Raw genomic sequence first — 26,941 nt, forward strand, 5'->3', positions numbered from 1 at the left:
ATCCATCACTATTGTCTTTGTTTTCTAACTAGCGTTCTATGACAGTGAGAGAACGACTTAGAACCTTAAAACACCACACAAATAGTAAACGCTTAGAATCAATTTCCCTTAATGATAGTGTTAGAATATTAAAATGTATGTAACACATTCGGACCGAAATGATTTACCAAGTGGAAGATACTACAAGGAAGACTTTCATTTATTTACTTCTTAAAATATATAAGTACATACTACATACAATAAATGAAGGCATAATTTTTTTAATAAAATTTAGGGACAGCGGATATGTTTCAAACATTACAAATGGGCGACCATGGGCGATGGTGAAAAATTTTCATTGGACGCATTTGTCAAAGAATCAAAACCTGGTTTGTTGAGTTAATTAAATTGAATCATAAATTGACATCTTGATCTAATTGAGATGTAAAGCACTGTTTCATACCCATAATCAAATACCCGACGACTATCTTTTTGAGTTATTAATTTCTAGATAACTTCTTCTTTCCAGCTTTATGCTTTGCTGGAATTAGGTACAGACGAAGAGCAAACAAACCTGTTCGTTTCCCAAATGCTTGTCCTATGTGGGAATCGAACCCAGGACCCTCGACCCGGCAATCAAGAATATTAATAACTTCACCACCCAGTCACAGCATATAATAACGAAATTTATATTTAAAAAAAAAACGTTCAGGAATGCAGTAGCATTTACATGAGTGGTAAGTGGTAAATACCATCGCGTGACACCGCCACCCGCCAGCAGCACACTTGATTTACAAATAATGACCAATGGCGTATTACTAACAATCGTGATTCGTTTTAATCAAGCACAGCGCGTGCACGACGCCACATTGAAAAATTCTGGTGCGAACGAATCGAAGTGTCAGTAGGTGGTTCCGTCGCTTTTGTAATCTTATCAATTAATTATTTATATATATTTATCAACAATGTCAGGGGCAGGGCTAAGCTGCTGCCCACCATTAAGAACTCTCCGCAAGCCTCGTTTGAACAAGGACATGTCATAGCGCTCAGAAAACACCGTGGAGGGGAGTTCATTCCAAAGCCGCATGGTACGTGGCAAAAAAGATCTTTGGAAACGCACTGTCGATGAACGCAGCGGTTCCAGATCATATGGATGAACTCTGCTCCGATGGTGGGAGGTGCGATTATAAAAAGGAGATGAGGGGATTATCTCGAAAAATTCCTCAGAGCAAATAGTTATCCCGATTCTGAATTTTGAATTGGGTATTATACTACCTACTAATACTGCGCTATGACCCCCCCAGTCTTGGCCTCCGATTGAATTAGGTACCTACCTTCGAGTGTGCACAAACAAGTAATATGAATACTGTGAAGGAATGGCACCGATAGAAAATAAATACACATAGCTTTTTTTTATCCTGCCTATGCTGATGAGAAGCTTTTTTTTTTTTTTTTTTTTATTGCCTTGTAGGCAGACGAGCATACGGCCCACCTGATGGTGAGTGGTTACCGTCGCCCATGGACTTCAGCAATGCCAGGGGCAGAGCCAAGCCGCTGCCTACCGTAATGCTATTTCAGCTTTATCCTATCGTGTAGGTAAGCTTTCGGGGCTCAAGCCGGAGGTGCTGTAATATTGGCCCTAGCAAAAGCAGTGTTTCGCAGAACCTACCACCGGATCGGAAACGCGACACACTGAGAGCACTGAGAAGATCCGGCGAGAAACTCAGTGTGCTAAGTAGTCATGCTATTGGTGTGAAGAATGGGAAAGCAAAGAAATACAAACTTCGTCTTCTTGTCCAAAAGTTTGTGTTGAAATTTACGTCGAAAATGCTATGGGCCACTATAGATAATGCTATAACCACAATAACGTACGTTAATTCTATCACTTTTTTATTATCTACCACAATTAAAAAAAAGCTAGAGGGGTTTTTCTTCTAAAATACAGAACCTTAAAAAATATTATATAGAACACAATAAAGAAATGCGTGCAGATAATACTTTCCGCTTCAGTTGAACGCCAGTAATGACGAGACCATAAAAAGTATATCTTACACAGATGTGTCAATTATATTCATTGTATAAGACTTCCTTGTAATGACAGATGCGGCGGCATTGTTATAGGAGCCTGTCACGAGAGTTTTGCATTATTGCGAATACGACGAAACCTTGCAGTATACAATTATATTACGTATACTGTAATTTTTTATGATCTATTTCTATCTTTTAATGTTAGTTGATTCAGCACAATTGATTTGAAACCCTAGCAAAAGTTTCAAAACATTCAATAAGGCTATCTTTATGGTTGTATCAGAATTAGTTACCATTGAATTCTGATCTAACTTAATGAAAATGACGACTTTTAATACAACCGGCCTAAAAAAAATTATTGCTTAGATGGGTGGACGAGCTTACTGCCCACCTGGTGTTAAGTGGTTACCGGAGCCCCTAGACATCTACAACGTAAATGCCGCCACCCACCTTGTGACATGAGTTGTAAGGTCTCAGTTTTAACAGTACAACGGCTGCCCCGCCCTTCAAAATGAAACACATTACTGCTTCAAGGCAGAAATAGGCAGGCAGAAATTTGCAAGTGATGATCGCACCCTGAAGGACAAATTCATCGTCCAACTCGTTTTTTTCTACTTAAGTTGAATGTTAATGTTTGTAGATTTTGTCCAGTATACTAAGAAACAAAAAAAAATCGGTTGTCTGTAAAGTAGGTTTACTGACGATAGTTGAACGTGACAACGTCATAAGAAAATACTGATGGAATGGTTTCATTTTTCAATTATCGCAATTATCGTTGCTATAAACAATTGACACCACATTCACTTTTCACTGAACTTCATACTTGACGAAAACATGTAAATGTATTATTGTATAGCAGCTGTCCACGCGGATGCATCGCTCACTCAAGTAGGAGAGAGACAGATGTCGAACGCTGCCGAACGCGGAGGCCGATTGTGCCTCTTTGTCGCTCGTTGCGCGCTCTCGCTTGCACTTCAAGCCTTAAATGGAACGCCTCAGAGCGAGGTAACGCCGCATGAGTCATGTTTTTTCGTGCTTATGTCGAACGCTGCCGAACGCGGAGGCCGATTGTGCCTCTTTGTCGCTCGTTGCGCGCTCTCGCTTGCACTTCAAGCCTTAAATGGAACGCCTCAGAGCGAGGTAACGCCGCATGAGTCATGTTTTTTCGTGCTTGCAGCCGACTCCATCGAATTATAAGACGTTGTCACGTCAAAAAATCTAAGTCATAGGCGTGTTAATTTTAAAAACAATGAAGTTGAAATAAACAATAACTTTAGTTCCTTTCAAACATTGAAACTGATTCAGTATCTCATTCAAATCAAGTTACAAAAATATTTAAATATATATATTTTCACTGCGATGAAATGGAACGTAAATCATAAACAATGTGTTGTATTTCTTCAATTGAATGTACACGAAACGAAAGGGTCCGATTGTATAGAATTGTTTACGGCCCGATGGAAATCTTATGGGAAAGTCACTATTTATTATGCTAAAGAGCATGAGGTGGAGCCATGCATGATCTGTTAGTGAGTCCGGTTGAAATATTGGAGGCAGTCTGGTTTATACTATTATTATTCTGTTTAATTTATTTTATGGGAAATTTACTTTATTTAAATGAAGAAATTTGACATTGTATATATTTTTTTTTATTTTCACTTGCATTTGTTAATGATTTGACACAAAATGCACGATTACTTCGCGGTAGAAATTAGCAGAACGGGATAATAAAAATACATAGTGATAAAAAAATCATGAATCTAATTTATTTATTATATATTTCACTAAAGGTTTTATTAATAATAAATTTCTGTTTATGAAGTCGATTATCAGCTCTTGAACAATTCTAATCCAGTGAGATATTTTTACATATATATTTGCGTCTGCTATGCGTAATTCCCTTGTATTTATTAAGGCATTACTCAATGAAGTTGAAACTCTAAGCAGGCGTTCGCGTTAAAGTTTCTGGACAATAGGTTAGGGAGAGCATCGAAGGGAGCCAGACAGAACAGGCTGGGTCTATTGATAGATGAAATAGCTAAATAAGTGTTTAAGTCACTTGAACGTAATACACATAAAATGTAAAATTTCTCAACATAAAAACTGTAAATTTACATTACTAAAATGAGATAATTAGAGCCTTTGGACGCTAACCAATTAGAAGGCTAATTAATTAGTCCCCTTTTCATAAATAAAACATTGATAATTTCAACCAAATAAAATTGTGTGTGTGCCTATAAAAATGTACCGTAGACAGATCTATAGCAATCTTATAGGACTTTGAAGTAACATTTTTATAACACTAACGTACCCGTTTATTAGACGGCATTGCTTTCTGTTCATTTTGTATGTTTTTTTGTAAATGAGAAACCTGTTACGATGTTTACACGACTATCACTTAAGGATTTTAATATAGAAAAAGCATAGAAAGAATTGATTTTATTTGTAAAATGTAACCCAAATTAATAATTAATCTAAACACCTGAATAATTCGTGATTTAATTCAGTGATTAAAAGCTTGTCGAATTAACGTGAAATGAAATAACTTCATAGTTACAAAAGTTAAGTCGTCGTGGCCTAAAGGATAAGACGTCCGGTGCATTCGTGTTGAGCGTTGCACCGGTGTTCGAATCCCAGGGGGGTACCAATTTTTCTAATGAAATATGAATGAATGATGTACGTATATGAAATAATACGTACTCAACAAATGTTCTCGATTGACTTCCACGGTGAAGGAATAGCTTCGTGTAATAAAAATCAAACCCACAAAACTATAATTTGCGTAATTACTGGTGATAGGACCTCTTGTCAATCCGTACGGGTTGGTACCACTACCCTCGTGGCACGTTTCAGTTTGAATGGTGGGGCAGCCGTTGTAACCACACTGAGACCTTAGAACTTATATCTCAAGGCGGGTAGCGCATTTACGTTGTAGATGTCTATGGGCTCCAGTAACCACTTGACACCAGGTGGGCTGTGAGCTCGTCCATCCATCTAAACATTAAAAAAATAAAAAGTGGTTATCAGAATCCATAGACATCACAAAATGAAAGTAATCGCCCAACTAGAGACTTTAGACTGATTCAATTGTTTAGTAATATTACGATTTCAGCTTGAACCTTTAGTTATATTTCTTAAGCAATTTTGTGGGTAAAATTTTGGTTCTTCTGATAATAAACGCTAACCGGAATAGCATAACCATGTTACGAATGTGTCAGGAATTAATCGTACCGCCTTCACAACGATTAGTCTCCTTTCCCGCAACCAAAAAAAAAATTGTCACATCCGAACTCGTTACGAGTTTTACGTGCGTAATAGATCCCGTCTATATATTTTAAATGTAATCTAATTATAATGTACTTAATTACATCGCTGGCAACCACAAGAGTGACATCGGATGTGATCGCAATAAACAAGTGGAATTAAACAACTGCTTCTTTTATTTGAAAGTTGTGGCTTAGCTAATAAAAAGTCATTAGTCCACTTCCTGTCATTACTATTGATATAAATATCATTTTAGTCTGATTAGAGTTCGAGATGAATGTACAATTGTATTTTATGTTGTTATAAAATATTAAACTAAAAATTAAAGCGCATCGAAGATATTTAATACTTTTAAAATTTTAAATCCTAGAATTTAGATTAGGGTTACCAATCATTCCACCAAAGAGGCAAGGGATTCATTTAGGGACGCGATGGTAGTAGTTTTTGAGCGCCAGTCGTAGAGCTTTTTGGAAATCAGTATGGGTTTTTATTTTATTGCTATGACGATTGGACGGGTTCACGAGTGGTACTAAGTGGTCACTGGTACTACTATTGACATCAATAACGTAAATACCGCCACCCACCTTGGAGCATAAGTTGTAATACTCAGTTTTCAGTACAACGGCTGCCCCATAATTCAAACCGAAACGCATTACTGCTTAAAAGCAAAATAGGCCGGGTGGTGGTAATTACCCGTGCGGGCTCACAAGATGACCTACCAGTAATGAGTCCTTTGTTATTTTCGTTTATATCCCGAAACAATTTCTAAAAAACTCAGTGTAACTGAAACTTCCACGTAAAGGTCTTTAAGTGAACGATTATTCCGCTTACCGTCACGTCACCTGTGATACCAAAAAGAAATATAGCAAAATGTTAAAACTGCAATTTTATTAAAATTTAAATACAAAATATAATCAATAATTACATGTGAAACAGGCCTAAGTAGGCATACGTAAAGTTGCGAATCGTTTTAAAGGAAATATGAATTTATGAGTCAGTAAATCGAGTTTTCATTACGTTGTTGGTAGCTCTGGTATGTGAATTTAGATTTTAATGTTGGCTAATAGCGATATAGAGTCGTCAAAAATTCATTAATGTCGTATAGATACTATCGTGTACTTTCATGCTATTTATGTTATAAACTTTATGTGGTATCGCGAATTCTAATCGACAGGTTCTATTTGACTATCTATCTAATTCACAAAGAGATAACAAATCTAGTGTCGTGCGTTTGAGATTTCAGCCTAGGCTATTATTATATTTTTATTTTGTCCGATATTGGACATTAATCGGATGATAATAACATTTAAAGGGATAAAACTATAAAATTCGCCTTTTTTTAATGTTATCCCTACTAGGCTTGCATATCCTACCATACTTACACTTTGCCAGTTGGAAATTTTGCGCAAGATGATTACGCACCTATCATCGTTGATGTCATCATCTATCATGGCTAACGACAAAGAAGAAAGGAAGATCTTCCACATAGCGTTTGATTATCGTCCGTAGACTTTCGGCCCGAATGTTATTGTTCGGAACTTCTATACATAGAAACTTGTCTTGAAAATGACGTTAGCGAGATTCAGACATATATCAACGATCATGCGAAGGCTACCCGCTGCAATGCTCAGGGAAAAAAAAGATGTGTGGTGTCGTGGGACAAAGGATAGGAACGAAGTTCCTTATTATAAAAATATTAATTTTAAGTTCTATTCGAGGCATAAAGAAAATAAAACTGGAGGTTTCGCAACAACCCACGGTCATTCGGTAACGTGCGAACTTATTGTGGTACACTTCATTCACGCTTGTTTGCATAAGAGTTAGTGTATTGCGCAAACGAACGCTCTGAGATCGTGATCAATGAATGATACAAAAATATGTTATTTTTTGTACGTTATTACAAAGTTAAGTCGTACATTGTGTGCATATAATAAAAATCTTACATTACGGACGTTTTTTCCCGGTTAGGGTACCCCTCCGCATCGTCCCATAAGAAACTTCGTTCCAAAATGACGTGATATTCCTTGATCAATAAACATAAATAGAAAAATGAAAACGCTTTAACGTTTTAAACTAAACATTCAACGGCTGTTACAATTCACAAACTATTACGAACGAAATATGTTTTTAGTGCTTCAATAATTCTAATAATGGTGATAGCTTTATAACGTTACAATAAAAAGTCGTTGCGAAAACCTTTTATAAATGTGTTTAGAGGTTATTCGGTAAGTCGATGCGTGAGATTAGTAATTGATTTTATAGTTAGCGTGAATTATATAGTAAAAAAAGGTTACGTGCTTATTCTGTTTTGAGAATACGTCTTTTTTTTCTACCATGTATTATTTTAATGTAATTCTAGACGATCAATAAATGAAGAGGGTTTAGTGTAATTTTTCCGGTGCCCTACGCGGCGCACTGAAGTAACCATGTCGATTTCTCTCTATGTTCTTCTTATTAAGGCGCCGGAATATCTAATAGACTGTGGGAAAGACGAATCCGAAGATACTGATAATGAATCTATTTCTAACAGACCTGAAAGACTAAAACATACATTATCAAACAAAAGAAGGCGAAGTTAGGCAATCCAGGCGCTTAGTAACAGAAAGCTCACTTTGCCTTAATGTGTCGTATGGGTAGTGGTTAGAATTAGCTTTCTTAATAATCGTGTTTCATTATACACTGAAAATGAATACAATTATTTTATTTCGAATTAGATTTTGATATGAAGATTGTTTTATGGTTCTGTACCCATCTGACTTAATAAAGACGTTTTTATGTGCTATAACAAATCAGCATTTACTTTAAATTGGTGTAATAATTCGCTTGAATGACTATCATGCTTTTGTCTGATACCGAGCAATTCCGCGTCTAAATTTCAAAGTAGGATAGATGTCATACAAACGCCTTCGAAACTTAAAAGTTTATATTTATAAGGTTGCATTATGCCAACTTCCGTAATTTGTGCTTCTTATGCATTAATAAGAATCACAGACACAGCCCACTGAGTTTCGCACCGGATCGCGTTTCCGATCCGGTGGTAGATTCTGCGAAGCACGGCTCTCGCTAGGGTGCATGTTAGCAACATCGTCAGGTTTGAGTCTCGTGAGCTCACCTATTAGTCAAGGTTACGCTGATATGGTCTCTCTAGACTATCAGCTTAAAGCAAAGCTTAAAAAAAAGCAAAAATTAAAAAATACGGCGTTAGAATTGCCTTTAATTATTTACACATGAAATTATATATTTAGAATTAGAATTTCCATCGACAAATATCCGTCTTTCTGATTATAAATTCAATAACGTTTTTAGTTATACACACACCACACAAAATATTATGGAAAAAAATATTGACGATAACAAACACACAAACTTTTTTTTTTGGGGAAAGGAACATTTTTTCACATGTCATTAAGAAAGAAAAAAACTGCAAATTTACAAGAAGGTAAGGTGATTTCACACTCCCACATGCAATTAAAAAATTTTGTAACGGATTTCGTGAGCCCCTACTAATAAAACAGGTGCACACGCACCCGGCCAAGCCCTTATGCCCTTTAATTGCAATACAGCGTTCATAGTAAAACCAAACTCGTAATGTGTAATTGTTTATTAATATTACAAAGCTGTGATCTGTAATATTTTTGTAATTTTTTGTCGTCTGAGTTTTTTCGTGGGCTCCAGAAATGTTTTCGGATTGGATTTTTTTGGGTTATATTAAAGTTTAACGGCGATCTGACTCTTCAAGCCGAAACACCAATAAAGGAAAATGGTACGCGAATCTGTGCGAAGCTTAAAAGCGCCCAACAAACCAGTTAAATGGACTATCCTCGACAAAAAGTAGAAATCACGAAAACTATTTAAAAAAAAAACATTTCCGTTTACATTTTCATTACATTAATTTACTGACGTGTTTATGACGATAAAAAACGCGAGATTAAGCCGTACAAGTATTTTTAAATATGTCTTTGACTTAATCCTTTGTACTCTTGGCAGAGAGATCGTTATCAGTTCCGGTGGTGGTGCGTTTTACAAGATGTCGCCAATCCTCACGTATCGCGGCCCTTCTTGTACACTAGTTGACGGGACCGTTTAGAGCTGCCTTTGTTTGGTCAGTCCATCGGAATCTGCCGCGCGGACGGAAAACATGTCTAAAAGTCGCAAAAACCGAAGAAATAACAAAAATAAGCAGTTATCGAAGTTTTATTAACCGTCGCGTGGAACTCACAGCCCTTACAATAACAGATGTTTAGCTTATGCTGATGAGGTATTAATTAACCTTAAGCCCAGAATGCTTCATTGGGCTCATCGTCACCTCATATCTCAGTTAGATGTGATTGCGCATTTAAAATGAACTAGTCGGCCCCTTGGTAGTCGAAATTCGACTATAATTAATTGAAATTATAAGATTGAACTTTATTGTGGTTTTATTGTCAAAGACTATTTATTATACTAATAACTATAATCACAGATTTCGCCAAGGCTACACGACTACACTATAGAGATAATGTTAAAGATTAACCATACTAATCTATTCTCAATTTGACCACAGACTTTAAACAATAAAAAAGGGTTGACAATAAACAAAAGAGTATATATGCGTGTGTGTGTGTTAAATACATGTTAGTGTGTGTAATGTGTTTTTTGTGATACAATGTATTTTTTATGCCTAATTTAAAAAATAAATGCATCCTGCACTCCTTCTCTATATTCTTTATAAGTCTGGAAAATTTCATACTCCTCCGTCCGTGCAATTTTCGTAAAAAGGGGTACAAAGTGTTTGCTTCTCGAAGATATTGAAAAAAAAACCGCAAATATAATATTGTAATTGCGTTAAATGGAATTTTTTTTAAATCCATAATGGTAAAATAAAATCCGAATCAAAGACGCAGGCTTTGTTTACTGACCAACTGTGTCCGAACGACAGTGGCCAGACAATGAGTAAACAGTGGGTGAGTGACAAACGCAAATCGCATTCTGATTTGAAACAATGAATCACCAATCTTCTCGTCTGCTTGTTACGTATGTGAGTGGTACAAGTCACCGACTAGCTAATTATTTTTCTATACCTCTATTTCAGTGTGATTTATCATACAAAATATGACCAAAATCCAGCATTTCATAAAGAATGATTCAAGACTAGAAATATGTTATTGTTTTTAATTTCGTCACGTCTTAGGTTTATTTAAGCTAATGCAGCCTTTCTCAAAGTGGGCGATAACGCCCCCTTGTGGGCACTGCAGGCCTAAAGGGGGGGCGGTAAGGGAACTAGAAAAAAGGGGGTTGTGTAGAGGCTTGGGAGGCTATTTGTAAATTAATCTAGGACTCTTAGACACTGACTGAGCTCTCGCTATAGTGGTTTTTAGGTAGGTGAAAAAATAGGGGCGCTAAAAAATAATTTATTCTCAAAGTGGGCAGTAGACAAAATAAGTTTGGGAAGCCCTGAGCTAATGGATTTGATATTATCCAGTTATTTAATAGGAAAAATAGCAATACTGGTCTTCATCACAGCTACATATTCAGCAGCTTAGCTCCCCTAATTCCTGATTTGAATATCAAAGTTAATAACGGCAAATAATAGACAAACTTTGTCCGTAAAAATATCACTTTAATTAAATAGTTCTTGAAATTTCAGAAGTAATTTAATTGTGATATAAATGTGGATGTGAATAAGAATATAATTATTATTTTTTTCGCAACTTCAGAACGAGTCCGCTAACGTTAAACTTTTAAAATTTATAATTAATTAAAATTTAATTACAACGCAAATTAACAGATTTTGTGATGAAAATTATTATCATAACATTATAATTTATTATGAGCGTTAGCCTACGATTACCCGCAAATATAAAATAACAATTTGTTAGGAAGTTTCATGTGTGGTCACAATCCTCAGCAGTGAGGGAACGATGGAGAAGAAGGAAGCTGGATGTAAAGATGAGGTTTCTTTCAGCAAACCACAACAGAATTGACAGTTGATAGAAAATTGTACGACAAAATGGAAATAATAAAACTAAAATATAAAGTATTAGGTTTAAAACTAATAGTACACAACAACAAAAAAGATTATCATATTAACAAACTAAATATTACATACATAAGTCTTGTACATAATTATACTTATAAAATACCTATAGACACAAATCATCATGTGTATACCAGTGTGCGTGAACATTTAAATCAGAAAATGTGAGTGGAGGTTTGTTGGGTCATTAATAACCAATAAACTCAAGAGTCAGCTGTTTTTCGCATTACGCGAAAAAACTTATAAATAATGATTATCCCAATTTTATCATTACAAAAATCAACGACATTGCCACTGATCTATGTTAACGGGAACGATTCAATGATGCATGTTAAATGATATATAATACGTTATGTAGTATAAAAAGATGTGTCGTGTCGTGGGACACCGGATAGGAACGAAGTTCTCTATTATAAAAATATTAATTTTCTTTAGCTATTACAGACATACAACAACTAAAACTAGAAGCTTTATTCGAGGTATAAAGAAAATAATTATTCGGGTATACATTTTTTATTATGATTTTTTTATTGATAAAAAAAGACTGCTTTACAAAGTTATCAACTTTATTTCATTCACAATGATTTATAAAAAATATATAATAAATAAAAAAATATTTTTTGTACGTTATTACAAAGTTAAGTCGTACACTGTGTGCATTACTAATAAAAATCATATGTTACGGACGTTTTTTCCCGGTTAGGGTACACCCCCGTATCGTCCCATAAGGAACTTCGTTACAAAAACAACCTTAACTTTCAAAGTTGTTGATATTAACAAAAACGCGTCTCTTGTGACTTGAATCAATTACATTGCAGCCAATTGTAGAGGACAGAACAGTGACTGAACAGGGGCGAAAAGACAGACTGACAATATACAAATAACGAAGCTCTAACGAGTCGAAGTGTCAACTCTACACACGACTAAAACAGATCGTTGTGAGAAAACGCTTCCCTCTCTCCTTCACCTATGTACTACGGAACTTTAGCGTTTTTCAACAAGCTTTCATGAGAAACCGGGATTTTTTTAATCGATTATTGAATCAGGGACACGAATCTTAAATTAATTGAACCCACGAAATGTTAGCATTAAAAAAAAAAGAGCTAATCAGATAAATTAATATACGCAGTCAGGCTTTGGTCATACTTGATGGTAAATTTGAAACCTTTGCGGTCCTAAGATTAATGTGATGTAAGAGACTTTAAGTCCAATACGTGTGGACATTGGACCTCAAAAGGTTAAGAAAAAACACTTTTCACATTCAATCACCATATGACATGATGAAAATACAAATATTTGACTCCTTAACGCACAATGTATCTTAAAAATTAACGTAATTTAGTTTTTAAGCTCTAAGTGACGAATCTATATACCTACATGTCTAAGTTAAAATACTCAAGATGTAGTGTGTCCAGAAAAATATGAGTAGAATTTAAAAAAGTGTTATTATTCTAGACAACAGAAATATAATGCCAAATTACCCTATTCGTTACGTATGTGTTTAATCTATCCAAAATCCTCAAAATTTCTAATATAACATATCACTTCGCGCATCATAGAATTCCATCTACTGTAGATATAAATTAATTACGTATTAAATATAATCGAAGTAAAAAAAGAACGTAATATTCCTAAATAACCTAAAAGTACATGTTATTATCCGCAACACGCTTCGTCAGATTATAGAAACAGAGTTATCAGCAACATGCTTCGTCAAAAAGTACAATACTTACTTTCAGCTGCAAGCGTCGTCATAAGTAACATAAAGGTCCACGCTAACAGCAATGTATAAATAATGTATAAATTATAAAATGTATAAATTATGTATAAATTTAAATGTACTGTGTAAAGTACCATTTAAAATAGTTTTATTAGTTTATATTTATGCAAACATAGATATTAAATATCGAGACAAAAATCAAAGAAACCTGCTGTTACAGGAACGCTTGCGCGAAATAGGACGCGAACTCACGGAGCCCTAGCAATTAAGGGCATTAACTGCTGAGCTACCGAGTCAGCTATTTCCTAATTAAAATATAAAGTCCAAGGAAGCCCAAACAAGATTAAAATTTAGTTAAATTTGACAACAAACAAAGGAACATCTACAGCTCAAAAACATGTTTTCAAAAATTTTTATACAAAAATTTCAGTCGTAAGCAACTCAGTTTTTGCGTTCGGTCGTGTGATATTGTGGTAATTAATATTGTACTATAAGCATCCGAATTTGTTTCCCACAACTGCTCAAGGAACCGTATCGTGCAAAGACGACACTGAAGACGTTAGGACCAGCAGACCGTGTCTTCACACGGTGTGCGTGAACCCATGCTATATGAGATGTTAGATTTACTTGATATTGTACTGGAAATTTCGAGAATATTTTGCTTGAATACACAGACGTAAGTTTCACAGCTCGGATTTCATGGTGGTTTATTTCAATTTCGAACAAGCTCCATATTCTTCAGCTAGCATATGATCTGTTATGACCTGTATTGTCATATCATATTTTAATGTCGTTTTATAATTTGTACTGTTGGTAAGCAACGGATAGGCACTTTTTTTATTGTTTAGATGGATGGACGAACTCACAGCCTATCTGGTGTTAAGTGGTTACTGGAGCCCATAGACATCTATAACGTAAATGTGCCACCTTGAGATACAGATACAACGGCTGCCCCGCCCTTCAAACCGAAACGCATTACTGCTTCACGGCAGAAATGAGCAGGGCGGTGGTACCTACCCGTGCGGACTCACAACAGGTCCTACCACCAGTAACTCAATTGACGGAGCCCAACGTGTGGGCATCTCTTCGAAATTCGTCTATATTGGCCATTTGCATTGGTTTTCGATAAACTTGCCAAACGTGTAGGCAGTAGCACTTGCCTTGCGTTCATTTCCAAGGGTGCATTCACAAGTAGTTATGATGCTTTTGAAGTCCATTAAATCCATTTCCACATAGTAAAATTAGTTCTATTTGAAAAATGGTGCATTTTATAGCCTATATATTTGGATCACTTACTACAAATCGTCGCTTGTGGTATCTAATACATCTGTTTTCAATATTGTTATTTTCACAAATATGCAACAAATATCATGACATTTTTGTAATATACATATACCTAATTTATATTACTCAATAATGACAAAAGTTTGTTCCCAGTAAAAAAAAACGCTCTGCTGTATTCTGTTTAGTTAGAGTACGCACGGTACATTACTAAGACGTAATACATTAAAATCGACACAACAATACACATATCGGGTCGTCACAGTCGCCTGGTCAGACGGAGTTCCCACAGTGACCCGCCATAATTTATAGTACGGGCAACGTCTTGGCACAACTACCTGTGACCGCAGGTGCACTCGAAGAAAACAGGGATGTCGAAGGCAAGTAATCGTTAATACTACGCGTTTAAGTTGTGTTTTTTTTGTTTTTAGTAGTAGTTTTTTTACTGGTTAGAAGACGTATTGTGATCCTTCAGCGGAATTACTATTACCTATTTTTTCCGTGAAGCAGTAATGCGTTTCGGTTTGTAGGGTGGGGTAGCCCTTGTACTGTAAAATCTAAACTTAGAACTCATGTCTCAAAGTGGTTACATTAACGTGGTACATCTCTTTGGGATCCTGTGACCACTTAAAGCGAGGCGGGCTGTGAGCTCGTCCGTCTAAGCGATAAAAAAAGTTTAAACGTAAACATAAAGTAATATGGAAGCGAAAAAATCTAAGTTAATCGCTGCAACATTAGTGGAAACGCTCCGAGATTTTTTTATTACCTACGAGAATTTTAACGGCCATCGAAGCTCATAGACACCGACACGTGAAATCGGTTTCTCACCCTGAAACATACGACTGTCGTCTCAATTACAACTGCTATCGGCCTGCACTTCAAAACTGGACCGCAAATGCTTCATGGCAGAAATAGGCAGGTTGATGACTTACAACTTAGCCAAACTTCTTCATTTCAGAAAAAAAACTGAACATACTGAAGAACCTGTCCATGTAGGAGGATAACGGAGGGAAAGATCTTTCACCGAGCGGGTGATATTGTTGTTGAATGTTTGTTTTTCGGAACTTTTGTTTAAATGCAAGCTTGTCTTGAAAATGTCGTAAGCGAGATTCAGGCATCTGTCAAATATCTTGTGTTCTGTGATGGCTACCCGCCACAGTCCAAACAGAGAGTTACTATCCTTCGATAGACTCAATAAAACGATATTATTGTTGACCATATAAACTGTTTTATAATTTCAGGGTGAAAATTTACTACAGATTATAACTTCGTAGCAGCTGATGAGTTCGGCTGTCCAATTTCAAAACCTAGTATCTGACAAATTTAAAAAAAAGTGTGTTTTTGCATTTTTCGACCTTGTAGACCATTCTCCACATATTAGGATAGCAAAAACCCCCAAAAATTTGTAAAAAACGAAGTTACACAAAGTCGGAAACCTAGTATCTACAGTAAAGGTTTTCAAAATGCAAAAATTACAAGATTAGAACATAGTATATAACATCAACCATTTTAAAAACCTAATAAGTGCTTGTAGTTACTTGGATTTAAAATGGTTCATGCAGATACTAAGGCAATGAAATGGTTGAAATAAACGTCAAAACTCCCGCGAAACTTTAGTAAGTGAGAAAATCGTTGCACGTTGTTCGTGTTTTTGTCTATAAAATGAGTAAAAATCAGTTTTATAGGTCGAAATTGATCTTGAATGCTTTAAAAGAACAACATGGTGAAATGTAAGTACGCTTCAGTGTGTTTTATTATTGTCAAGGTTTTTTGTTTTCCAAAATTGCAACCTACTACGACACATAAAGTAAATGAAGGTGCAAATATTCCAGAGGATGTTAAAACTGCATACGGGGATCACAAAGCTAGAGCAAGTAAAGCAATACAAAAGTATCAAGAAGATGCCTCCCTAGAAAATACTTCCTCTGTGAGATACTATTCGATGGATTTACAAAAAGTTATGTTGTTACCCGACATGCCTAAAGTCAAAGAATCGTTTTTCTTGAGTAGAATGATAACTTTCAACTTGACATTTGCACCAATCAGAAAGAAAACGAATGTTAATAATATTTGTATTCTATGGCATGAAGCCTGTTCTGGACGAGATTCTCATGACATTGTTAATGCAATTGCAGCAATGATCGAAAAAGAAAGAGATTTTAATCATTTGATATTGTGGTGTGATAATTGCAGAGCTCAAAATAAAAATTGGATCCTCTTTACATCACTTGTTACTATAATAATCTCTGGGTTTTTCAATTTAAAAAGTTGGACTTTGTAATACCTACCTAACTAAAGATCACACAAGCATGTCGCTGATGGAGTTCATGGCAATATGGAGAGGCAGATTAAAAACAAAAGATGCTGTGTACGATTTTGAAGACTATAAGAATGTAATTTTGGGTTGCAAATCGCATATTGAAGTTATCGAATTCGAAAAATCGTATGAGTGGGTAAAAAAGAAACGCATACCGCGACGCAATGATGACCTTGTTCCCATTAATAATTTTTTGCTTAGTTCTTTGGTTGAAATAATATTTGTAAATGGGTGCCGTAATATGTTTTGAATGATTTTTAATCTCCGTATTCCGAGTTGAATTCTCTTATTAAAAACACAATCTCTTGATCATGCCAACCTTAAAAAATATTCCAAGAGGCATTAACGAAAGTAAAAAGGAAGGCATAGTAACAACTTTATTTAGCTTAAAGAAGTTTTGGAGAAGAAGTCTTGGCAAAGTGTACCGATTAATAATAATCCAGTTAATTTAGTTTCTAGTGGACAAATATTAATAACCGAATAATTTATTTTTATTTGACTGTTTTCAAATATTTTGAGTGATTATTTTTTGATTTTTTACTGTGAACAAATAGTGTTTGGTTTCCGATTATGTGTTTTTTTTTTCTTTTTCATTAAAACTGCTTATTTCTGCCCATATTTATGTTGTTTTATTCTGTTTTTTCTTACTATGTTTAAAAAATTGCATTTAGTTCCTACTCAGTAAATTCAGACCTAAATGAAAACAAAGCAAGTGATCTTACTAAGTCTATTAATTTGCGTTTATCCCCACTCATTATATTTTAGAATTAGATGAAAACAAAGCAAGTGATCTTACTAGGTTTTGAAATTGTCACACTCAAAAAGTTTGATCTAAGAAAACAATCTTTTTATTAGTAACTGCTCCTCTACGCACATCTTTTGTGATAGACGCATGAAATCTACTTTTTTATAAAGCCTGTTATGCACCTCAAATTTTGCAATCACTCTCAAGAAGGTACGACTAATATTATTGAAACGGCACGCTGTCAAAGATATGAAATTGTTTTTCGGCTCTCCTGTAAAATTTAGTTTTATGCAGATACTGGGTTTTGATATTTCACAGCCGAGTTGTCGTAAACAACAAAAAACACCGATTTGAATTTTTACATAACTCCCTCGCGGCAACCCTGTGACCAGCCAGCATGGTATATTGTGTGATTTTCTTAAGTCGCGGACACATGAGGTCATAGTTAAATAAGTAAAAACTTAAGGTGGGGCGTTATGGGAACTGAGCACGGTAACATCACCTTGTAATGCGCTCAAAGCATTACCGAACTAAACCATGAATTAACAACGTTTATAACTTTAATTGCTTGTCAGATTGAACGAGGATTAAATGCGTTTTTTTTTTACACTTTCGCTGTTATCTAGCCAGCGCTTTATTTTATTCATAAAAGTTACATATTTTGAAATATCCATAAAAAACTGTATGGGAACTTTTGGAAATACTGAAAAGAACGCGAGCTAAGTCGTTAATTTAAAAACTACTTTGGTTTTGAAGTAGCCGAGATTGGTAATATTAATTTCGTAAATTACGTTAACATTCAAAATTATTACCAAAATATTTCTAGTAGAAGATTTGGATTTGTAAATAAGAATTAATGCATATCCGAAAAAAATATCTTATTAGCTTTATTACGCGTTCTGAGAAAACAAGGATACACTTCCAACTAACTAATTAATAGACCATTTGTGCATTGAATATACAACGCGATCTGAAGAATAGAGAAGAAAAAACGCACAGAAAAGGATGAATTCTTATATGTGAATCGTTATAAAAACTGTAATGACGGCCATTGTTAATACACCAAGGATACTTTGTTTTTATGTTCCCATTTAATGGCACATTAAGTTTCCGTGATTGAGTAAACAGAATCGTTATTAAAACTTTTTTTTTTCCTACCTATGCTGATAGCCTTGAGAGGCCATTTCAGCTTCGTCCTAACACGTAGATGAGTTTACGGGGCTCAAACCGGAGTCTTGCTAACACTGGCCCTAGCAAGAGCAATGCTTCGCAGAATCTGCCACCGGGTCGGAAACGCGACCCACTGAGAAAATCCGGCGAGAAACTCTGTGGACTTTGTCTATGGTTTAATTCGCTCCTCGAGCCCTTCGTCGCAAGCGACGGGTTCAACGAGGACGGTGACAGGGGTTAAAACAACTTGTTTGTGATATGAGAGATGTTAATACTCAATATTTTAGGTTACGCAAGCAGTGGTCAATCGAATTTTACCTCGTCTAATGTTGACGACTTACATGTTGATGAGTGGAGAATCACCTACGAGAAACATGGTATCGAAGTATCAGACATTTTTTAATACCTCATTATCCAAACGGGCTTGCTGTCAACTTGATGGAAATTAGTCGATGCCGCTCTTGGGCAATGGCGATGCTAAAGGCACACGGCCTGGTTTGAGGAAGACATGTCATGACTTAGCTGTTTTTGGATCTATCATAGTTGTCAAGTGGTTACCGGAGTCCATAGATATCGCAATATGTATGCAGCCACCCACCTCTAGACATAACAGGCCTCAATCGTGTCATACGTTGATGATGATGACGATCATGATATGTTAAGTGGAATACCGAAGCATTTAATTTATTTTACAAACAATAGAATACCTGCTAATATCAGTCACGTTTTCTTAACAACTTCAGAATAATATGAATTTTCTTACTTTAAATTTAATTTTAAATTATGATGTAATAAAAGATTATCAAAAATCAAAATGAACAGTGCTCACGTGTTATTTCAGCCTGGTTTATTAATCATTTGAAAACATAAAAATAAGTTAATTGAATTACTTATAATATATTTTTTATTCATTTTATGATACCAGTACAGCAACATACGGTCCGTTCTCACGGCTACGGTACAGAGCCCACGGTATGTTATCAGCTCAATGAAAAATATACCTCATGACCAAACCAACAAAGATCAAGACTGCAAAATTTACTACAGCACAGTGAAAACCAAAGCTTTTTGCTTTGCACCTCTAACTACATATTACTTGAAAAATTAAAGATAAAATGGATGTTTCTTTTGTCTTATTTTAAAATGAGGAAAATTAAAATGTAAGTTACTTGATGATTCAATATTCACTAATGCAATGCATTCATCTCGTAAAGACGATTGTGTACCTAAATCACGAACCCAAATATATTTAAATATATATATATATATATTTATTATATATATATTTAAATAAGCATTAGATATTTAAGAGTGAATTAATATCAAGATAATAAGGTTTCTATTTCCAGGCGCAACGAAAATTAACGAAAAATTACATGTGCTTATAAAGTTTTATATACTTTTTTTTTTGATGGCTTTGATGGGTGGACGAGCTCACCACCTGGTGTTAAGTGATTACCAGCCCATAGACATCTGCAACGTTAATGCGCCACCCACCTTGAGATAAAAAAGATCTCAAGTATAGTTACAACGGCTGCCCCACCCTTCAAACCGAAACGCATTACCTACTGCTTCACGGCAGAAATAGGCAGGGTGGTGGTACCTACCCGCGCGGACTCATATGAGGTCCTACCACCAGTAAAACTCGTATTTATGATATACAACAGTTTCACAACTAAAACTGTTTTGTTCTACTTTATTTTGCAAATGAGCCTATAGTTACTCAGTAATTAACTGCGGAAATACAACGGTATTGAGTGTGTGAATGCACAGTGCTTTTAAGCCAAAACATCCAACTTCAATTTCCTTAACTACGTCATTTTCAGACTTCAAAAATGATGTCACGTTTAAATCTGCACCATACGTAGACGATAATAAATAATAGCTTAAAAAAACTAACAAAATATGCTTTTATAGAAAATGCATTTTTCATTTGATATTATCAAAATAACCCTTCTACTCATATCTGTTTATAAAATATTTATAACTACTGATACCATGCACCCCACGCTTTTTTTACAATAAAATATTTTTTTCTTACACTATTTTTAATTCAAATTTATTAAAATTTATTTTCTATTTTTTAGTTGGATTTTCTATAAAAGCGTATTTTGTTAGTTATTTTAAACTATTATTTATTTTTAATTTTTTAGTTGAATTTCATTTTTTTCAATTGTTTATTTCATTTTTTCCTATTGAGTTGTCATCGGTTTTTAATAAGTATACCAAATTTCGAGTTAATCCGACGTCTTTAAGGGGGTCAAAATCATGTTCAAAGATTCCGTTACATAATAACATACATACGTCTGAAGCTAATAAAAGCGTATTAAAAAGTATAAAACTTACCTTTATGTGGGTCATTCGATGGTAATATAGATTGGAGCTGGCCGTGAATCGTTTTCCGCAATGCTGACACTGATGTGGCTTTTCGCCAGAGTGTATCCTTCTGTGTGTGTTCAGACTGCTCGATGTGCTGAAACCTTTGTTGCACACCATGCACACGTGAGGCTTCTCTCCTACAAAATCAAATGGAATACATTTTAGTCTAATCGCGAAATTAAACATAAAAAAATCCTTTGTTCGTACTGGTCATGATTTTATTGTTTGTGAGATTGTTTGTTAAAAACAACAAGAACATAGTGACGAATTTCAAGAACATTAAATGTTAAATGAATACATAAACTAAGTTTCAAAGTATTAAGAAATTGGACAAGTATAAAAATGTTTAAAATTAAAAGGTGTGTGAGAAAATATACAATAATTATCCGTTTATACCTATATGTAATTTTTACCTGTATGTGTCCTCATGTGTCGTTTCAATAAAGAAGGTCTATCAAAAGCCTTTCCGCAGACTTCACAAGGCAGTAGCGCTCTCTCAGACTTAGTCGGTCTTCTTTGGATTTTCGGTGTCATGTCCAACAGCTCATTCGATGACCCAACAGATAGCGACGCCATGGAATCTCCCGATATCGATTTATGTTCATCCTCTGGTCCAGACGGAGGAGATATTGGCAAAAGGACTCTCGAAAGGAGTGATGTGGATAGATCTAAAGGAGAATCTGCGAAAAGAATGTCTAAATTAGTGATATTCATCAAATTATTTAAAGTGCCCTAGTGATGCAAGTAATAACAAAATTATTTCAAGATCGCTACCAGCCAAAGTTTCTAGTCTAAAACTGAGCTTTCATCCATAAAGCATGCATTATACGAACTGCACTGCTATTACAATGAAGGCATTAAAATTGCGGCCAACACACTCTAAAAGCAAGATCGTTGTATAGATGACCTTAAGTTTAGGTTTACCACATGGTTAAATATTTGACAGTGCCGACCATAGCTATCAATTAACTAAAATGAAGTTTATGGTCCACCTAATATTAAGTAGTTCATAGGCGTGAGTGCAGTAACCTTAAGTCATTATACACGTAATTGCAATAGTGTAATTTTATATCAACCCTGTCCGCCATGTATTTCTTTATGTCAGATATATTTAATAAACATGTCAACTACCGCTACTCAAGACAGGAATTAGTCTGATATTTAGGGGGCCAAATTATTTAGCAATATTATGATTGCAGTAGAGTCAAGCGGCAGAAAGCTGAAGTCCATATTTCCTATTGCATTAATAACAAAAAATAACTACATGAATGCATGATAAATTGGAGTCTAAATGGATCACATAATATCTAACGGAATCACCTTAAAAGCTTTCAAACAATCAATCAACACCTCTTCTGTTGTATCTTTACCCTTATTATCAAGCTTGTCTATCTCGTTGACTAATAAAAGTTAATTTAATTTCATAAGCCCATTAGTAAAATATATTTATACACATTTATAAATTTAATACTGTTTGATGTATCACATCAATATATTGATATTTTTAAGACGAATTTCAATAGCCACGTTATTAAGCCGCATTAATATGTAAAACGTCAATTCTCTTTAGAAAACATCATAATTTTTACAATTTAAATTTTTCTCTTTATTTAATATTGAATTCCGCTGAACATAAAACATAACTCGGGGCAAATTTAACGGTCATTAATAAAGTTTAAGAAATTTTTAATTCCAGATCAAATTTTTATCATGTTCCAATCAAGCGAAAATTTTATAATGAACCCATTTTATTGACAACCGTAAATTTTGCTATGGATGCTTAGACAATTTATATTTATTACGACCCGTCTTGGCTCTTTGAGCGCCGGTTTAATTGGCGTTCTAAATTTCGTATTTCCAACTCCATCGAACCCTACACTTGTCTTCGTCTAATATACGGAATGTGTGAAATACTTTCGAATGTGCCAATGGGAAATGTGTTCAACGACTAATCCTGTGGATTTTTGACAATTTTCTAATTCCCATTTTTCATAATCATCTGTAATTAGTACATTCTGTTCTCTTAGTTATTTACAGACTTAAATGTACAGAAAACAAACCAATCATATCTCTGGCAAAAATGAAAAAACAATTATGAAAATATCCTTTAAAGTTATCGATAAAATGAAACTACACAATATGTTGATGCCCGTAATAAATCCTGAGCGCTAAGTGCCGTGTCACTAGATGGTAAGGATTAATTAACGGTTACACGCTGAGTACGAGATCCGCGGATAGTTGTATTTATATTCGTTCGACTGATGCTCCGAGATGTCGGAATGCCTAGATATGGTATGGTGGGTGATATGATCTGTCTAGCGGCAGCCTTTAGATTTCATTCCTGTTCGAAATCGTATCAGCGTTCTATATTTAATAATTATTATAGCTGACATTCGTTTATTATATATGATGCAAAAGGTGGTGGTAGGACCTCTTGTGAGTCCGCACGGGTAGGTACCATCGCCCTGCCTATTTCTGCCGTGAAGCAATAATGCGTTTCGGTTTGAAGGGTGGGGCAGCCGTTGTAACTATACTGAGACCTTAGAACTTATATCTCAACGTTGGTGGCGCATTTACGTTGTAGATGTCTATAGGCTCCAGTAATACACTTAGCACCAGGTGGGCTGTGAGCTCGTCCTAATCGATCTAAGCGATAAAAAAGCAGTCTGCTAAAAACAACGCAGTTTGCTTTTTAAACATATTCGTTAACTTATCCGACCGCGACGGGGCAACGCAAGGCCGCTGTCGCCAGAAAAATGTCTTGTCGGGTTCCACGGATTCACTCTAGACGCTTCTAGAACCATCAAGCACCTGTCATCGTCCTCGTCTAACTAACCTCGGCGAACTAAGCCATAGAAACAGCCCACTGAGTTTCTCGCCGGATCATCTCAGTAGGTCGTGATTCCGATCCGATTGTAGATTCTGTGAAGTACTGCTCTTGCTAGGGCTGGTGCTAGCAAATTATCTGAGGTTGAGCCCGTGAGCTCATCAACCCGTTCGGCCGGCTGGAATAGCCTCTTAGGCTACCAGCAAATAGGTAGAAGAAAAAAGAACATTGAGCATGACATGAGGCACAGTCTGCCACTTCTATTCTCCTACTTTTTCTCGTTTAAGCCGCTGAGTAACAAGAAAAAATGTATTTATATTTGTATCTAATTTGAGCGGTGCCGTCGGCATTATCTTATGAGTTCAGCTTTCATTTATACTAAAGCATTAAATTATATCAATATTTTTCATACTGAATTATTTTATTATCTACTTGTTCAACTCAACTTCAAAGTTATTGATGTATGCTTAGTCGTATATAAATCATTTCAATAAAAGGGGGTAAAATTGGCATAGTTATTACAGATTGCTCATTGGTGTAGAGACTGTAGTACCACGGGGCTTTGTAGATGTTCTGGGTCTGAGTCAGTATCTATCATAGGCGTTCTGGGTGTATGAAGTCCAGGTCAAAATTGTGTTGTAGTGACAGATGTTCTTTTCCAGTTCCACCTGGAACTCATTATGGATTCATCACTCATCACGGGTCGTACCCGTATGAAACAATAAATATATTTAAATATATCTATATAGCTTTATAGGAAGGAAGGATTACTGGTGGTGCGAAGACTTTTCTAGTTACACTAGGACAAGTGGGCGAGCAAAGACTCAGCCAGGATGGATTTATATAGAGATGGCGGGACATCGTGAGACGCGTCATGTCTGCCTGCCCTCTCCAACACTACATGATGATAATGAGCACTCTATCAAGAGTGAAACGAACGAGAAGAAGAATATTTAAATTAGTGGCATATCCAAAAAAAAAACATGCTCTGACCAACCCTTGTTGGCTTTGTTATGAAATACAGATTAATTACTTTCAATATACTCTCTCCCATCAAGTCGATAAAGTCGTTCCAGTTAATAAAAATCCACTTCAATAATGAGAAATTAAGAAATGAAACTTTTCATTTGAATAAACGACAAAAAACGAACAAAGACGACGAAAGGGTTAACAAAAAAAAAACAACAATTCATCTATTCAAATAGACAGTATCGGTTCGCAATTTCAATAGGTCGTTTCCTAAGGGAGATAAAAAACCAATCAAGGCGGCTCCGACTACTGCACGAAAGCGATATTCATAGTCTGAGCTTATTGTTTTTGATTGGTTTTTGTTTTTCCCGTACTTTTTTTTTTGTTTTTTATGATGAAAGTTTACTGGTGGCCCGAAGGCCTTTCCAGTTTCACCAGGAAAGGTGGGCGAGCAAAGGCTCAGCCAAGAGGGGTGGGATTTGCTAACAACTGCCCGAGCGCCTCCGAAGGAGACCTAACAACTCAAGAGCAATTGTTTCGCGAATGAATCTACTACCGGATCGGAATCGCGACCCGCTGAGAAGATCCGGCGAGAAACTCAGCGGGCTGATGCATGGGTTAGGTTGCACGTCGACCTCTTTGTCGAGTTCGACGAGTACGGTTACCGGGGCTTTTCCCGTACTGTGGGTGTTATAAAGCTACCTCGCTTGCTGTTATCCAAATGTTGATGCTATCAATTCGTAACATAGGATCAGCAGGCTGTTTGTATAGAGATAGAGATATGTGAGATACGTTTTGGTATTCATTATAGTATTTGGTAATTTGTTAAGAAAAATCACAATTAAAAGTATATCAATTGTAATTTTTCGTCGGGGCAAATAAAGCAAAATCCCATTGAACAAATTACTTTTAGACTTATCAACCGTTTGGGTTTTTGTTCGCTGTTATGTAAGGATAACTTCTCTACTTCTTGCAGTTCAAGCTCATTGACCTATAACAATAAAGTGATTTATGATAACTACCGTTACATTTTATAAAAATATTTTTAATATTTTTCAATTCTAACAAATTTTTCATTAATCTAATTAATACAGATTGTTTAGGTTCCAATATTATCTAAGTAACGGGTTGAAATAGTTTTATATTATGTACTCTCAAAAATTCTTGAGTCCCTGTTTTGATCGTAATGTGCTGAAGAAACAAGGAAGTATTACCTCATATTAAAGTTACTTCAATACATTGAAGGTAGCAGCTAATAGTCTATAAATGTATATATGCTAAACAAATGATTTTAACAGCTCACACCTGACTTGTGTTTATAGTTTAGGGGTATAGGTTAAGCGGACAAGAAGGAGTTGAAATGCCAAAATTTAACAAGGTATATGGAATTATCGAACATTTAGCTCCAACAAAGCTGTAATCCATTCCGTTGATAATAAAAATAAATTACGTCAAAGCATAATAATACTGCTTCTGTATCGACTCTAATATAGGTATGTTACTAATTAACTAGTCTACCACATTCCTTAAAAATATTTCAACAAAAAAACCTGAGAATTAATTTTATATTCAAAATAAACCCTATAGATTCGACCCGCTTCACAAGTGAGTCCTTTGATCTGCCGCGCCGTGATAGCGGGAGCCGATATCGCGGCAGATGGAAATGTATGTATCTCGAAACTTGTTTGCGCGATTGTACCATGGGAAGCGAAATATGGATTGACTTTTTGATTGTGTTTGTTAACGCCTCGATTCTTGTTAAGGGTACTTACTCTTTTTAAAACATCGCACATTATTTTGTGCCGCTTACCAAATTAGTATGCAATGGACAGAGAAAAGACAGACAAACTTTCGAAATAATATTTTTTAGGAAGGACGGAATACTGGTGGCCCTGAGGACTTGATAGTTTCATCATGAAAGATGAGCACGGGCTCAGCCAGGAGTGACGGGATTAGCTAACAGCTGCCCAAGTGCCTCCAGAGGAGACCTACCAGCTTAAGGGCAGCTGCTTCGCTAATGCATCTACTACCGGATCGGAACCATATTGTCTATAATATTATCAATATTGTCGTCCATAATTATTATAAAATATTTTTCGTGTATCTAAATTTAGCAACGTCTAATAAAAGACCGAAACGTTGCTAAAATAATAATGTAATTTGTTATAATAGTCCTATCTTGTCCACATTCCTGAGATACACGAAAAATATTGTCTATAATCTCCGGTAATCACAATATTATACAA

The 26,941-nt window shown here is 35.5% G+C and overlaps 1 protein-coding gene across 1 annotated transcript in view; it reads right to left on the reverse strand.

Moving 5' to 3' along the window:
• The window catches only part of LOC101741637 (zinc finger protein 177), a 101,023-nt gene that overhangs the window by 9,309 nt on the left and 64,773 nt on the right, over positions 1-26,941 (reverse strand). The window contains exons 4-5 of the mRNA XM_021350169.3: positions 21,313-21,579; positions 20,867-21,036 (exon numbers count right to left, since the gene is read on the reverse strand). Coding sequence (XP_021205844.2) covers positions 20,867-21,036; positions 21,313-21,579 — 437 coding nt within the window. The remainder of the gene's footprint in view (positions 1-20,866; positions 21,037-21,312; positions 21,580-26,941) is intronic.

Source organism: Bombyx mori, chromosome 12, assembly GCF_030269925.1.
Source record: "Bombyx mori chromosome 12, ASM3026992v2".
Lineage (NCBI taxonomy): Eukaryota > Metazoa > Arthropoda > Insecta > Lepidoptera > Bombycidae > Bombyx > Bombyx mori.